We start from the raw sequence: 17,859 nt of genomic DNA, 5'->3' as shown, positions 1-17,859 counted from the left end.
CAAGATTTAACATTAGCATTAATTTATGTCATAACTGATGGTTACTATAAAGATAATGGCAAAGCATCCATTTCTCCAAAGACAGCATGGATTGAAAGGGAAATTTCTTCTTAATTACTACTAATCAGCCCATTTTTAATTAAATTGATTAGTAATTTATTATCTTTCCCTTTCTCGGAAGCCTGTTATTATCATGTAGTTTCTCCAAAGTTATCAGTTACCAGGGATTTTTAAGCAATCCAATTACCTCTAGTGTTGAGTCCCACCATTCTATAATATTGGTTTATGCTAAAAACTTAATACACAGTTTCTCTGTACCCTGAGAAAGAAATTTTGAAAATGCAAAATTTGCGCTCAGTATTTCACACCTCAAAGTGAATGCTGTCAAGGTTTTAGTTGTGCACATGGGAAGAAGTGAAAACTTCTTTTATGCCTTCCCCTTTGTTTGATAATCAAAATAGTTGTTATTAGCATGTACATCCCCAGAGGGAAGAAATCAGGTCCCTGTGATTTCCTCTGAAAAGTATCTACTTCTTATGCCATCCATAACTAGACAGTAAATTATGTAACAATTCTAAGTGTTTTCCCTACCAGTTTCTCTTTTAAGTAATTGACTATCAATGAGAATGAAAAGATAAAAGATAACTGCTTAATATAAAAGGATCTCTATTAATTAACATTTACTAAGTATAGTACTTACTAGATATATGAGTCCCATACTTTCTCTCCTAAATTTTCTGTCTAGAGAAATTAATAATGAATGCACATTGACTGCCAAACTCTTATATATAGGGACTTAAGTATTTAATTCATACCTCTTACTAACTTAAAGTAAGGCTCAGTCTCTCCCTTTCTTTAGGTCTATTTGAATTTCACCATATCAGAAAGGTCTTGCTTAACCACACCCTGCCATCACTCGTGATCACCTTGACTCTGCTTCATACTTCTTCATAGAACTCTTCACCACCAAGCATATAATTTGTTTGCTTATTGTCTGACTCCTTCTACTGGAAAGTAAGCTCCAACAAAACAGGACTTAGTTTGATCTGTTCATTGCCCTATTCTCAGTGCCTAGAACTATATATAACAAGCACATAGTAGGCATTCAAAAAGTACTTGCTAAAAACATGACTGAAAGGTCATCAGCTCCAAAATCCTAAGGAGAACTTAATTAAATATCATTTGATAGTTATGGGTGCCAGACTACACCAAAAGTTCTATTTTTAAATACTATGTAATATAAAGGCATAGTAATAGTTTTCTAACCAAAAAGACAAAATATCCTTTCAAAGGACAGTTGGGCTACTAGCAGTTGTAAATTATTTATTACTAAATAATTCAGTTAATGTAATTTACTAAATTACACACTAAATTCAGTAAAGGTAAGTAGTCACTGCATACCTTAACAAGTTTCAAAAGCTCATAAAGATCTTCAACCTCATCACCTTCACATTTGGTGTACACTCGTCCTGTATCCATGCTCTTTCCTCTTATGGTGCGGCGATAGAGGGGAAGAGCCATGGCTTCTGCATACAAATCAATGGCGTGATGACCCACTGTCTGATACATGTAGCTATCCAGTTCATCTGACCCCACTGCAACAATTAAAGTGGAAATAATCAGTCAAACACAGTGAAAGAAAGTGGATTTGAAAGTCCACCGAAGTTTTACTGCTTGGAGAGCAGTCAGCACAATTTAAAAGCTTACTACACTATATCTCTCTTCAGTTATTAAATGAAATAAAATATATAAGAGTTGCACATTTGTTCAAGCTGCATCCAGTTCACATCAGCTCTGGTCATTTCTACTGCAATTAGAAATATAAGTGCACATAAATTTTTGAAACTATATATAGAACGTTTAAAGAGAAGAATAATGTATAAAGCAAATTTTGAATAGTTTATTCGATTAAAGATTTTATTACATAAATATATGTTCAAATCATTCAAAGTTATTCATGAAGTCACCTAGAGTTGTAGAAGAAACTCTTAATTAAATACGTACTTAGGAGAGGGGGAAGATGGTGGAAGAGTAAGACGCGGAGATCACCTTCCTCCCCACAGATACACCAGAAATACATCTACACATGGAACAACTCCTACAGAACACCTACTGAACTCTGGCAGAAGATCTCAGACCTCCCAAAAGGCAAGAAACTGCCCACGTACATGGGTAGGGCAAAAGAAAAAAGGAAAAACAGAGACAAAAGAATAGAGACGGGACCTGCACCAGTGGGAGGGAGCTGTGAAGGAGGAAAGGTTTCCACACACTAGGAAGCCCCTTCGCGGGCGGAGACTGTGGGTGGCGGAGGGGGCTAAGCTTCGAAGCCGTGGAGGAGAGCACAGCAACAGGGGTGCGGAGGGCAAAGAGGTGAGCAAAGCGGAGAGATTCCCGCACAGCGGATCGGTGACAACCAGCACGAAACAGCTCGAGAGGCTTGTCTGCTCACCCGCCGGGGAGGGCGGGGCTGGGAGCTGAGGCTCTGGCTTCAGTCAGAGAGCAGGGAGAGCACTGGCGTTTGCAGCATGAACACAGCCTGCAGGAGGTTAGTACACCACGGCTAGCCGGGAGGGAGTCCGGGGAAAAGTCTGGACCTGCCGAAGAGGCAAGAGACTTTTTCTTCCCTCTTTGTTTCCTGGTGTGCTTGGAGAGGGGATTAAGAGCGCTGCTTCAAAGAGCTCCAGAGATGGGCGCGAGCTGCGGCTAACAGCGCGGACCCCAAAGACGGGCATGAGACGCTAAGGCTACTGCTGCCGCCACCAAGAAACCTGTGTGCCAGCACAGGTCACTATCCACACCTCCCTTCCAGGGAGCCTGTGCAGCCCGCCACTGCCAGGGTCCCGTGATCCAGGGACAACTTCCCCGGGAGAACGCACAGTGCGCCTCAGGCTGGTGCAACGTCCCGCTGGCCTCTGCCGCCGCAGGCTCACGCCGCATCCGCACCCCTCCCTGCCCCCCGGCCTGAGTGAGCCAGAGCCCCGGAAGCAGCTGCTCCTTTAATCCCGTCATGTCTGAGCGAAGAACACATGCCCTGCGCCAACCTACATGCAGAGGCAGGGCCAAATCCAAAGCTGAGCCCCTGGGAGCTGTGAGAACAAAGAAGAGAAAGGGAAATCTCTCCCAGCAGCCTCAGAAGCAGCAGATTAAAGCTCCACAATCAACTTGATGTACCCTGCATCCATGAATAGACAACGAATCATCCCAAATTAAGGAGGTGGACTTTGAGAGCAAGATTTATTACTTTTTCCCCTTTTCCTCTTTTTCTGGGTGTGTATGTATATGCTTCTGTGTGAGATTTTGCCTGTATAGCTTTGCTTCCACCATTTGTCCTACGGTTCTATCCATCCGTTTTTTTTTTTTTTTCTTTTAAAAAAATTCTTTTCTTAATAATTATTTTTTATTTTAATAAATTTTTTTATTTTATTTTATTTTATTTTATTAGATCCTCTTTCTTTCTTTCTTTCTTATTTTCTTTCTACTTTTGCTCCCTTTTATTCTGAGCCGTGTGGATGAAAGGGTCTTGGTGCTGCTGCCAGGAGTCAGTGTTGTGCCTCTGAGGTGGGAGACACAACTTCAGGACACTGGTCCACAAGAGACCTCCCAGCTCCACATAATATCAAATGGCCAAAATCTCCCAGAGATCTCCATCTCAACACCAGCACCCAGCTTCACTCAACGACCAGCAAGCTACAGTGCTGGACATCCTATGCCAAACAACTAGCAAGACAGGAACACAACCCCATGCATTAGCAGAGAGGCTGCCTAAAATCATAATAAGTCCACAGACACCCCAAAACACACCACCAGACGTGGACCTCCCCACCAGAAAGACAAGATCCAGCCTCATCCACCAGAACACAGGCACTAGTCCCCTCCACCAGGAAGCGTACATAACCCACTGAACTAACTTTAGCCACTGGGGACAGACAGCAAAAACAACAGGAACTACAAACCTGCAGCCTGCAAAAAGGAGACCACAAACACAGTAAGATAAGCAAAATGAGAAGACAGAAAAACACACAGCAGATGAAGGAGCAAGACGAAAACCCACCAGACCTAACAAATGAAGAGGAAATAGGCAGTCTACCTGAAAAAGAATTCAGAATAATGATAGTAAAGATGATCCAAAATCTTGGAAATAGAATAGAGAAAATGCAAGAAACATTTAACAAGGACCTAGAAGAACTAAAGATGAAACAAACAATGATCAACAACACAATAAATGAAATTAACAATACTCTAGATGGGATCAATAGCAGAATAACTGAGGCAGAAGAAATGATAAGTGACCTGGAAGATAAAATAGTGGAAATAACTACTGCAGAGCAGAATAAAGAATAAAAAAAAAAGAATGAAAAGGACTGAGGACAGTCTCAGAGACCTCTGGGACAACATTAAAAGCACCAACATTCGAATTATAGGGGTTCCAGAAGAAGAAGAGAAAAAGAAAGGGACTGAGAAAATATTTGAAGAGATTATAGTTGAAAACTTCCCTAATATGGGAAAGGAAATAGTTAATCAAGTCCAGGAAGCACAGAGAGTCCCATACAGGATAAATCCAAGGAGAAACACACCAAGACACATATTAATCAAGCTGTCAAAAATTAAATACAAAGAAAACATATTAAAAGCAGCAAGGGAAAAACAACAAATAACACACAAGGGAATCCCCATAAGGTTAACAGCTGATCTTTCAGCAGAAACTCTGCAAGCCAGAAGGGAGTGGCAGGACATATTTAAAGTGATGAAGGTTAAAAACCTACAACCAAGATTACTCTACCCAGCAAGGATCTCATTCAGATTTGATGGAGAAATTAAAACCTTTACAGACAAGCAAGAGCTGAGAGAGTTCAGCACCACCAAACCAGCTTTACAAAAAATGCTAAAGCAACTTCTCTAGGCAAGAAACACAAGAGAAGGAAAAGACCTACAATAACGAACCCCAAACAATTAAGAAAATGGGAATAGGAACATACATATCAATAATTACCTTAATTGTAAATGGATTAAATGCTCCCACCAAAAGACACAGACTGGCTGAATGGATACAAAAACAAGACCCATATATATGCTGTCTACAAGAGACCCACTTCAGACCTACAGACACGTACAGACTGAAAGTAAGGGAATGGAACAAGATATTCCATGCAAATGGAAACCAACAGAAAGCTGGAGTAGCAATTCTCATATCAGACAAAATAGACTTTAAAATAAAGACTATTACAAGAGACAAAGAAGGACACTACATAATGATCAAGGGATCGATCCAAGAAGAAGATATAACAATTGTAAATATTTATGCACCCAACATAGGAGCACCTCAATACATAAGGCAAATACTAACAGCCAAAAAAGGGGAAATCCACAGTCACACATTCATAGTAGGGGACTTTAACACCCCACTTTCACAAATGCACAGATCACCCAAAATGAAAATAAATAAGGAAACACAAGCTTTAAATGATACATTAAACAAGATTGACTTAATTGATATTTATAGGACATTCCATCCAAAAACAACAGAACACATTTTTCTCAAGTGCTCATGGAACATTCTCCAAGATAGATCATATTTTGGATCACATATCAAGCCTTGGTAAACTTAAGAAAATTGAAATTGTATCAAGTATCTTTTCCGACTACAACGCTATGAGACTAGATATTACAGGAAAAGATCTGTAAAAAATACAAACACATGGAGGCTAAACAATACACTACTTAATAACGAAGTGATCACTGAAGAAATCAAAGAGGAAAACAAAAAATACCTAGAAAAAAATGACAATGGAGACACGACAACCCAAAACCTATGGGATGCAGCAAAAGCAGTTCTAAGAGGGAAGTTTATAGCAACACAGTCCTACCTTAAGAAACAGGAAACACCTAGAATAAACAACCTAACCTTGCACCTAAAGCAATTAGAGAAAGAAGAACAAAAAAACCCCAAAGTTAGCAGAAGGAAAGAAATCATAAAGATCAGATCAGAAATAAATGAAAAAGAAATGAAGGAAACAATAGCAAAGATCAATAAAACTAAAAGCTGGTTCTTTGAGAAGATAACCAAAATTGATAAACCATTAGCCAGACTCATTAAGAAAAAAAGGGAGGGGCTTCCCTGGTGGCACAGTGGTTGAGAGTCCACCTGCTGATGCAGGGGATGTGGGTTTGTGCCCCGGGCCGGGAAGATCCCACATGCCACAGAGCGGCTGGGCCCGTGAGTCATGCCACTGAGCCTCTGCTCCACAATGGGAGAGGCCAAAACAGTGAGAGGCCGGTGTACTGCCAAAAAAAAAAAAAAAAAAAAGATAAAAGGGAGAAGACTCAAATCAATAGAATTAGAAATGAAAAAGGAGAAGTAACAACTGACAATGCACAAATACAAAAGATCATGAGAGATTACTACAAGCAAGTCTATGCCAATATAATAGACAACCTGAAAGAAATGGACAAATTCTTAGAAATGCACAACCTGCCAAGAGTGAATCAGGAAAAAATAGAAAATATGAACAGACCAATCACAAGTACTGAAACTGTGATTAAAAATCTTCCAAAAAACAAAAGCCCAAGGCCAGATGACTTCACAGGTGAATTCTATCAAACATTTAGAGAAGAACTAACATCCTTCTCAAACTCTTCGAAAATACAGCAGAGGGAGGAACACTCCCAAACTCATTCTACGAGGCCACCATCACCCTGATACCAAAACCAGACAAGGATGTGGCAAAGAAAGAAAACTACAGGCCAATATCACTGATGAACATAGATGCAAAAATCCTCAACAAAATATTAGCAAACAGAATCCAACAGCAAACTAAACGGATCATACACCATGATCAAGTGGGGTTTATTCCAGGAATGCAAGGATTCTTCAATATACGCAAATCAATCAACGTGATACACCATATTAACAAACTGAAGGAGAAAAAGCATATGATCATCTCAATAAATGCAGAGAAAACTTTCGACAAAATTCAACACCCATTTATGATAAAAACCCTGCAGAAAGTAGGCATAGAGGGAACTTTCCTCAACATAATAAAGGCCATATGTGACAAACCCACAGCCAACATCATCCTCAATGGTGAAAAACTGAAAGCATTTCCACTAAGATCAGAAACAAGACAAGGTTGCCCACTCTCACCACTCTTATTCAACATAGTTTTGGAAGTTTTAGCCACAGCAATCAGAGGAAAAAAGGAAATAAAAGGAATCCAAATTGGAAAAGAAGTAAAGCTGTCACTGTTTGCAGGTGACATGATACTATACATAGAGAATCCTAAAGATGCTACCAGAAAACTACTAGAGCTCATCAGTGAATTTGGTAAAGTAGCAGGATACAAAATTAATGCACAGAAATCTCTGGCATTCTTATACACTAATGATGAAAAATCTGAAAGTGAAATCAAGAAAACACTCCCATTTACCATTGCAACAAAAAGAATAAAATATCTAGGAATAAACCTACCTAAGGAGGCAAAAGACCTGTATGCAGAAAATTATAAGACACTGATGAAAGAAATTAAAGATGATACAAATAGATGGAGAGATATACCATGTCCTTGGATTGGAAGAATCAACATTGTGAAAATGACTCTACTACCCAAAGCAATCTACAGATTCAATGCAATCCCTATCAAACTACCAGTGGTATTTTTCACAGAACTGGAACAAAAAATTTCACAATTTGTATGGAAACACAAAAGACCCTGAACAGCCAAACCAATCTTGAGAACGAAAAACGGAGCTGGAGGAATCAGGCTTCCTGACTTCAGACTATACTACAAAGCCACAGTAGTCAAGACAGTATGGTACTGGCACAAAAACAGAAAGATAGGTCAATGGAAAAGGATAGAAAGCCCAGAGATAAACCCATGCACATATGGTCACCTCATCTTAGATAAAGGAGGCAGGAATGTACAGTGGAGAAAGGACAGCCTCTTCAATAAGTGGTGCTGGGAAAACTGGACAGGTACATGTAAAAGAATGAGATTAGAACACTCCCTAACACCATACACAAAAATAAACTCAAAATGGATTAAAGACCTAACTGTACGGCCAGAAACTATCAAACTCTTAGAGGAAAACATAGGCAGAACACTCTATGACATAAATCACAGCAAGATCCTTTTTGACCCGCCTCCTAGAGAAATGGAAATAAAAACATAAACAAATGGGACCTAATGAAACTTCAAAGCTTTTGCACAGCAAAGGAAACCATAAACAAGACCAAAAGACAACCCTCAGAATGGGAGAAAATATTTGCAAATGAAGCAACTGACAAAGGATTAACCTCCAAGATTTACAAGCAGCTCATGCAGCTCAATAACAAAAGAACAAACAACCCAATCCAAAAATGGGCAGAAGACCTAAATAGACATTTCTCCAAAGAAGATATACAGATTGCCAACAAACACATGAAAGAATGCTCAACATCATTAATCATTAGAGAAATGCAAATCAAAACTACAATGAGATATCATCTCACACCAGTCAGAATGGCCATCATCAAAAAATCTAGAAACAATAAATGCTGGAGAGGGTGTGGAGAAAAGGGAACACTCTTGCACTGCTGGTGGGAATGTGAATTGGTTCAGCCACTGTGGAGAACAGTATGGAGATTCCTTAAAAAACTACAAATAGAACTACCATATGACCCAGCAATCCCACTACTGGGTATATACCCTGAGAAAACCATAATTCAAAAAGAGTCATGTACCAAAATGTTCACTGCAGCTCTATTTACAACAGCCAAGAGATGGAAACAACCTACGTGTCCATCATCAGATGAATGGATAAAGAAGATATGGCACATATATACAACGGAATATTACTGAGCCTTAAAAAGAAACAAAATCGAGTTATTTGTAGTGAGGTGGATGGACTTAGAGTCTGTCATACAGAGCAAAGTAAGTCAGAAAGAGAAAGACAAGTACCGTATGCTAACACACGTATATGGAATCTAAGAAAAAAAAATGTCATGAAGAACCTCGGGGTAAGATGGGAATAAAAACACAGACCTACTAGAGAATGGACTTGAGGATATGGGGAGGGGGAATGGTAAGCTGTGACAAAGCGAGAGAGTGGCATGGACATATATACACTACCAGATGTAAAATAGATAGCTAGTGGGAAGCAGCCGCATAGCACAGGGAGATCAGCTCGGTGCTTTGTGACCACCTAGAGAGGTAGGATAAGGAGGGTTGGAGGGAGGGTGATGCAAGAGGGAAGAGATATGGGAACATATGTATATGTATAACTGATTCACTTTGTTATAAAGCAGAAACTAACACACCATTGTAAAGCAATTATACTCCAATAAAGATGTAAAAAAAAAACATAGTTAATAAGTGACAAATATTTGTAAGAAAAAGATTTAGATGCTCTTGATATATTCTATATTCTTACTTCAATAAAACATATAAACATATATAAATTCAGTATTGTTAGAGCAGTTACAAATGTGTATAGAAACATAACTTAAGCTAATAAGTAACACAATCACTGGTTGTCACAAGATTCCAAAAATATCAATATGAGTAAAATATTCAAAACAGATGAGTCACATCAGACTTCTTGGTGATATAAATAAGCTTAGAAATATATTGGAATATGCTTTCTGATTTCTTAACACTTTTTTTAGAAAAAAGAATCATGAATATACACAAAGATTATTTGCAAAGATGTTCATCACAGCATTGTTTATAACAGATTAAAATTATAGTATATTCACATAATAAAATACTATGCAGCCATTAATATAATTTTGAAGAGGAGTATTTTCTAAAGTATGTTCTGCAGAATAGAAATTCCGTGAGATATTAATAGGTATTGGATGAAAAAAAAGGACTCTGTGGTCAAATCAATTTATAAAAAATGAGGATAAACCATATTAAACAGGTGTTTTAACTGCAGTTCTTCCTAGGCTAATCTGCTTTAAGGTGCTCTAACAAGGGGAGAGTGTATGAATTATCTCTCAAAGTTACCTATCCACAGAACACTTATATTTTCATAGGGTATTTGTGTTCCAAAGACAATATCTAGAAAATGCTATGGTAGAATACTACTTAATGACAGGGAAAATGTTCACAATACATTATTACGTTTTCAAGAAGTTACAAAACAATGTTTGACATATATGTTTCCACATGCATATATGCCAAGCAGGTCTAGGATTTCCACTGAATGTGAAAGAATTCTATCAAAAGGCATGAAAAATGATATTGTAAGGGCCCTTCAATAATCAAAACTGCCATCATATGCTATCAGATTTTGGCTCACTAGATTTCTGAACCCACAGAACAGAATGGTTTCCATGTACTCACATTATTATTATAAATCTGTCTAGTCCTGGTCCCAGTAGGAAGGAGAGATATAGCCAAAGTTACCTAAAAACCTTTCAGATTACCTTCATCTCAAGTTTAAACTAGATCTTTAAATGTATTAGTTTTAAAGGCAATTAATACAGTCGAATTATTATATTTAAATAACTTTGAGCTACTTAGCAAGAAACTTCCTGATGTTGGCCTAATAATTAAAACACTTTACTGACTTCAAAAACCTAGAAGACAATTTTCCTTTAAGGCTCCATTTAGTCCCAACCACAATATAACTTTTATTAATGGAAGCTACATAGCAACAATAGTATGAGAGCAAATAAAACCAAAAGGCTCCACTGTTGCCTGAAGCACCTCAATTAATAAGCCACAAAAGTTCCTACTACAAATTTAAAGAGGTGGCTTTGTGAATTTTATGACAAGTTCACATTTATCCCCATTGATGGGGATAAAGTCTTTTCCAGACTACCCACTGAAAACTCAGTGCTGTGAATTTACTTTAACCAACTTTGTACTGGAGTCATCTCTACCAGTCATTCCTCATTAAGATTCCTTTTACGTGGTTGGGGGAAAAAGTCAATGATTCATTCAATAATCACCAACTTCCTGCTGACTTTAAATCACGATTAGCTAAACCCTCTCCATCTACCAACCCACAGCCATCTATTCTCTTCCATTACAATGAGAGTTGCAGCTGATTTTTTCCAGCTTTTACTTTGTAATATTCCAATTCCATTTACTACTAAATTTTTTCTAACAATATTCTAAATAAATAGCTCCATTCCACATGAGGCGTAATTTAAACATATACTTTGCATGTCATCTTACCACTCTGCTAGTGAACCCCGAGCACATGGAAGGTTATAAAGACAGTCCTTACTTGGTTAACTGTTAGGATTTTTGGTTAAATGGTTAAATGTAGGATTTTTCAACTTTATGATGGTACAAAGCTATACGCATTCAGTAAAAACTGTACTTCGGACTTTTGAATTCTCATCTTTTCCCAGGCTAGTGATATGTGGTCGATACCCTGTGTGATGCCCAGCAGAGAGCCACAGCCCCCAGTCAGTCACACGATCACAAGGGTTTAACAACCAATACACTTAGAACCATTCTGTAACCCATAAACCATTGTTTTTTCACTTCCACACACTACAGAATTCAATAAACTACATAAGATATTCAACACGTTATTATAAAATACGCTTTGTGTTAGATGATTTTGCCCAGTGGTAGTTCTAAGCACAGTTAAGGTAGGCTAGACTAAGCTATGATGATCAGTAGGTTAGGTGTATTAAATGAATTTTTGACAGGATATTTTCAACTTATGTATTTCACATAACCATACTGTAAGTAAAGGAAGCTCTGTACGTTAATGATTCAGTACAAGGTAACTGTAATAATTCATATAGAAAAGCTGAAGATAGAAACTCCAGGGAATGAAAATATATCATGTACGTATTATATATTATATAATACAATCTGCTTTTTAAATACCAACACCTCTAAAGATAGAAAGCTTAAAAAACTCACTTGCCTGACTGGCCACAAGGGATAAGAAAATTCTTTCCTTTGGTAACAGAACACAACCTGCAAGGAAATTCTGCTTCTTCTTTTATAATATAGAAGTTATAGTGTAGTTCCCACTCACCCTTAGTCAAAGAATTTTCTCTTTATTATTTAAAGTCAGAAATAGGAGGTTATTTTCTAAACATATCACATTGAAAAAGCTATTATCATTAATCATCAGAAGCCCAGTACAAAATCCTAAAGTGTATGTTTATCCCTGACCCTCTACAGGACCTCCACAGGACCTGTTCTATTTCTTCCTATAAAATATTTCTAATCTCTATCTTCCCTACTTCACTTCCAGCATTACTTGGGTCTTAATCAGAGAAGGAAAGAAAATGCAAATATCTGACTGAAATAACTGCTTGCTCTTGCAGAGCTAATTCTAGTTAGTTCATTATTCATTTGTCCATCAATAAACCTTGAGTGAATGCTTATCAGAGGCACAGAGCTGTCCCAAGTGCTGAGGAACAATTAAAGGAACACAAAAGATACGACCTCTCCTCTCAAGAAGCTTACAAACAACCTATTTGGGCATAAAGAAAAAAAAAAGAAAAAGACAAAATAAATAGAAAACAACTGTAAAATGATATAAAAACAAAAATTCAATATACTGGCAGCACTGAGGAAGAAAGGAAGGAAGGAAGGAAGAAGGAAGGGAGGGAGGGAGGGAGGAAGGAAGGCAGGAAGGAAGGGAGGAAGGAAGGAAATATTTAGTGCTAAATCCAGATTCAACTAAATTTAGTGGGTGCCTACTTCATGCCAGGAACTATAATTAGGGTTTTCACTAATAATTCACCCTAAAATAATAGTAGAGCAAAAGCATGGAATCTTGAAAGAAGTTGAGTAAAGGGGATGATAAAAAGATCTTACTATAAAAGTAGTAATAGAGTTAGACAAGTGTTAATCTCGCCCTCTTACATTTTAGCAGTTAATATCTATGGTTGTATGAGTATAATAAAAGAGTATAAAAAGCAAATCAGTGAATATTTTTCTTTTTTTAAAAGTCTGATTGGGAAAAAAAAATTATAATTATGTGTGGTGATGGATGTTAAGTAAACTTATTGTGGTAATCATTTCACCATATATATATATATATACACCAAATCATTATGTTATATACCTAAAATGAATACAGTGTTATACATCAATTATATCTCAATTAAAAAAAGATATTGTTGCTGTTTGAATTGTGTCGCTCCCAAATTCTTGTGTTAAAGTCCTAACATCTAATACCTCAAAATGTGACCTTACTTGGGAATAGGGTCATTGCAGATGTAATTAGTTAAGATGAGGTCATTAGGGTAAGGCCTTTACCCAGTATGATTGGTGTCCTTATTAAAAGAGGAAATCTGGACACTGACATGGACACAGAGAAAAAAACAGTTCTAAATGGGGAAATTTCATTGGAGAAAAACCAAAAAAAGTAGCTAAAATAAGGTCTATGGATTATTTGTAGATGTCCTTATTACCACAGACAAATAAAAAGTAGAAATACATTGCTCTACGGCTCTCTCAAGTCTCACACATTTAGCTTACATCTAAGGTGGCTAAACTAGATGCTTTTAATAACAAAATTCATATATTATCATTTATTAATATATGTCTTACTTCCCAAGCTCCAAGAAGCTGTATCTTATTTAGCTGTGCATTGCCAACAACACTTGGAAAAGTGTTGTAGTGGAACAGCAGTGCACTCTGAAGTAAGAGGATTCAAGTCTCAGCTCTGCAAGTTTATCCTAGCTATTTCACCTTGGACAAATTTATAAAACTCTAAGCTTCAGTATCTTTGTCTAATAAAACTTTCTAGTTCTTACGAGGAGTAAAGGATATGTAATTGAAAACACTTAGCATAGAACATAGCAGATAACCAGTGCTAAAGATATATGAGTTCCTTTTATTGTTTGCATACTGCATACAATAGAATGCGATTATGAGGTTGGAGTTTCAGTCATTTAGAGAATTTTCTGATAGTTATACACTTACCTTGGTTTTCAGGTGGTCTTAGATTTGCTAAAGCAACAATCTGATGCCCAGCAGCAATGCACTGCATCATATTATAACAGCTGTCCTTCCCACCACTAAAAAATAAAGAAAGAAATAGATGAGGCAAATATCAGGTTACTGACCATTATCTGACATAGACTCATTATAGAAATAGAACACATTTTTTCAGCTTTTCAGAATATTTGAGGGACTATTTTACATTAGAATGCAAAAAACACATGTAATTTCCATAGCATACACAACTGATCAAACGAATCTGATTATCTAAGGCTGCTACTCACAAGGGCTTATGAAATTATATGCCATTATAACAAAGACTATGCTAAACAAAAAATGGCAACTCTTTGGTTTGTGATAGTGGCTTTGCTTAATATAAAGTGTTTTGCAAATAAAATATGATTTAATTTTACATTTCAGTTAAACTATTATATATACTTCTCAGATGAAATTTTCTATGAGAAAGCAGAAAAAAACATGTTCTGTTCCACTTTAAGAACTCTAACAACGGTCACCATCACCAATTAAAGGATCAAATTAAAGATCTGAGATGCAATCAAATGACAAAGTTTGATGTACTTGGTGGGTTCAAATTCTGTAGAGGTTGAAAGCAAAATGCTGAATTACACTGATAAAGTTAAACAGCAGTACTATCAGTACTTCTTCTTTCAGCCATCACTACATATGATGGCAGGACAAGGCCTGAGTCATAAATCTAATAAACAGATTGACAGGAAATTCTAAATTCTGGTACCAAATCTACCTACCTAGCAAATCACTTATTCAAGACCAAAAGTCATTCATCTATAACAAGGTTGAATGGCAACCTTTATACTATTTGTTTAGTACTCTCTTGCATGTTTCTTCCTTTATCTTTGTCTCTCTTCATTTTATTCCTGTTTCCCTTCATTCTAATCTCTGCTAAAATCTGCAAACGTACCCCCAGATAATGTTTAGACCTATTTATAAGCAAAGAAACCAAGAGACTGATTATCCTAGAAGTTGGCCCTTTTGCCTTTTATTTTAGTTCCCAGCATTTGTCAGCCTCTACCAAATTCTGATCAGTAACAACTGTCATTCCAGAACTTCTCAAGGGGAGGGAGATTGCAAGGGGCAAAGTGAAGTTACACATCATGCTCTCTCCCCTCAGCTTCTGATGTTTCCCCCAAGTACCACTTTCACAGCTTCTCCTATTGAACCTGTTTTATTTCCCCAGGACAAGATGATCTAATTCTTTAGAATATTTAGAATATTAAAGATTAAAGGGTATACATCCACAATCAGAACTTGTCCTTTTATTTTAAAATATGCTAAGATTTCAAACATGATTTAAAAATAGTATTTCCCAAATTGTGTTCTGTGGAACACTAGTGTCCGACAAATACTCTAAGAACAAAAGGTTTTAAAGGTCAAATTAAGTTTGGAAAATGCTGAGTACCTTACTCACTTCTTAGAACATCACAAAGTACATCAGCATATGTTAGGGAAGACATCCTTCACAAGATCAGAATTTCAGTTCCCAATTCTGGAATACCAAACTAAGTTACTCAACGTGCTTGGGTTCACATGCTTCATTATAAAATTAGAGAATGGTCTAACTAATCCTCAAGGTGTCATTCAACTGTAAAATTCAATGATGCAATCTTTTGTGTATTAGGAAAATATGCTCTTCATGGTCTAAAGATAATGTAAGAACCTTGGTTTCACTTATTCCCTAGAACACACACACATATCCCATCTCTTAGTGCACACACTAAATATATTTATTGCAAGCAGATTCACTGTATTAAGTTTAAATCCAAATACATTCAAGTGTATATGCATACAAATGTATATATGTATTATGTATGCATTCATATTTGTATGTACATATTATGTTCTGTACTCCTACTTATGTCTTCCAACATTTACACAGATCTTACATTTTACCAACGATTTTCCAACATTGCCTTTTTTAAAAGTAATTTGGTTATTATAAAAGTAACATATGCACATTACAGAATATCTAGTGTAATGGATTATACCAATCTTCTCTCCTTCCCTTCAACATTTCTGAGACTTAAGTGTCTCACTTTAATGGTTAAACTTTGGTAAACTGCATGTGGATATGAATTACTCATTTCCTTGGACTGCTTTTTGTTCTTACTTATCTAGATCAAATAATCACATTGTTTACAGAAGAAATTCATTGGAAAAAAATTATTTTGGCATTATAGTCCAATATCCTAACAATGGCATTGAAGTAAAAGATGTTATATCGAGTCCTTAATAGGTCACACTATTGTCAGCCAGTATTAATTTCGTAGGTCACCGAACAAAAACTTTCATGAAATCTTCAATGGGCTTCGCATGGTTGCCCTCTATTCATCTCACTCTATACAGATCCAAAACTCATCAAACAAATGTTCAAGTAGTCTGAACTCCCTTTTGCATTTTGTTGATTTTTCCCTTTTGCTTCAGTTTACAGATTGAGTATGGAGACATTTAAGCTGACCAATCTTTGGTCGTCATAGGACTTAATTTAGACACCTAAAAACATGATGGGTTATTAAATTTCAAACTCCTTTTGGAATATGGAGTGTGTTACCGTAAGGTCACTTTTCTAAAAGCAATCATGAGTGTTCAAAGCAATGGCAACTGGATCTAAGATAAAACAGGATAATTCCATCTCTCTCCTTGAGCACCAAAGTAAAACACATCTATGCCATAAACAGTCCAGTCACTAATGGGACGGCAGGCGAGGGAGAGGTGGTCTTTTGCGGGAGGGGGCGGGGCTGGTAACAACCTAGGGAACCAGGCAGGGCCGGAGGACCGGCAGAAAGACTGAAGGGAACTATAAAAGAGGATGAAAAATGAGAGAAAAGGGTGGGAGAGACTCAGTAAGTGGCGTCAAGCAGTGCCCCTCAAACTTCACAGCCCATTACAGTTTTTGAGAATCCGACCCCGAGTCGGGTCGGAGTAACTTAACCAGCCCTCGGGCGGTGAGACCCAGACATAAGTAGTTTTAAAGTGAAACCAATCTGAACCCAAGTTTGGGGCCCAGAAGACCAGGGAGGCGGCGACGGAGAGAAAGGAGGAGCGCCAGCCCGGGACCGGGGACCAGCCAGGCCGCGCAGTAGCCCGAAGGCTCCGCCTCTTCCTGCTACCGGGAGGAGCCGCCGAGCTCCAGATACACGGCTTCTGCAGGGACACCGTCAGTTCGGCGGCGGCGGCAGCTCCCGCCACTCAGCAGAAAGGGACTGGAAGCAGGAAGGGAGGAGGAAGGCGGCACCGGGGCGGTTACCTGATCAGAGCCGCGACCCTCATGCTGGGCGCAGTGCGCATGCGTGCGGCGGGCGCGGGCCGACGCCTCCGTGACGTGCGCAGGTCCTCGCCCGGGTGTTCGTTCCGCCGCCTGTCAGGCGACCGGTGCTACGGCCTCTGCGGCCGCCCACGGGGCACCTGGACGAGGAGTACGCGCCACCTTGGCGCCTAGTCCCTGAGGCACGGAGGTCCCGGCTCGGAAAAGAACGCTGTTTAGGCGCGGCCTAACCACCTAAGTGAGGGCACTGAAGCTGCCTGGGGAAGGGCAAGGCCCGCGTCGCCGCGCTCGGGCTCGGAGCCCTGGATTTGTTTGGGTAGGAGAATGTTCAAAGTCCTTTATGCCGCCCATTGAAACACTTGTGGACATGCAAAGGGAAAGCAAGTTGGTCTTTACTTCCTCAGCCAGCCACCCACCCCTTCCCCAGAAAGAGCTGCACCCTTTAGTTTTTTAGCTTTCGTCTCCTCAGTGCTTCCAGCTTACCTCTGGGGCCACTCCTAGGACTGCTAGGCTCCCTGTGGTTTGGGCCCTTTGTACAATAAAGAAGCTTAGAAGCTGATTAAGGCTCATCACCAAAGAGCAGTGTCCTTGCAGAAAGAAAATCTAATTTCTAAATTTATTCACCAAGTATTTATTGAGTGCCTTTTATTT

General features: G+C 38.4%; 1 protein-coding gene across 7 annotated transcripts in view; it reads right to left on the bottom strand.

Moving 5' to 3' along the window:
* DPH6 (diphthamine biosynthesis 6) overlaps positions 1-17,254 on the bottom strand; it is a 465,669-nt gene extending 448,415 nt beyond the window's left edge. For 6 of the 7 annotated variants that reach the window (XM_032623457.1, XM_032623458.1, XM_032623459.1 and 3 more), the window contains exons 1-3: positions 17,191-17,254; positions 13,890-13,984; positions 1,402-1,595 (exon numbers count right to left, since the gene is read on the bottom strand). In XM_032623457.1, coding sequence (XP_032479348.1) covers positions 1,402-1,595; positions 13,890-13,984; positions 17,191-17,231 — 330 coding nt within the window. In that variant the 5' untranslated portion in view covers positions 17,232-17,254. The remainder of the gene's footprint in view (positions 1-1,401; positions 1,596-13,889; positions 13,985-17,190) is intronic. The other variant, XM_032623461.1, reaches the window with a different exon arrangement.
* Between the last annotated feature and the right edge of the window lie 605 nt (positions 17,255-17,859).

Source organism: Phocoena sinus, chromosome 2 (genome assembly GCF_008692025.1).
Source record: "Phocoena sinus isolate mPhoSin1 chromosome 2, mPhoSin1.pri, whole genome shotgun sequence".
Lineage (NCBI taxonomy): Eukaryota > Metazoa > Chordata > Mammalia > Artiodactyla > Phocoenidae > Phocoena > Phocoena sinus.
This window is presented reverse-complemented; position numbering and strand designations above follow the sequence as displayed.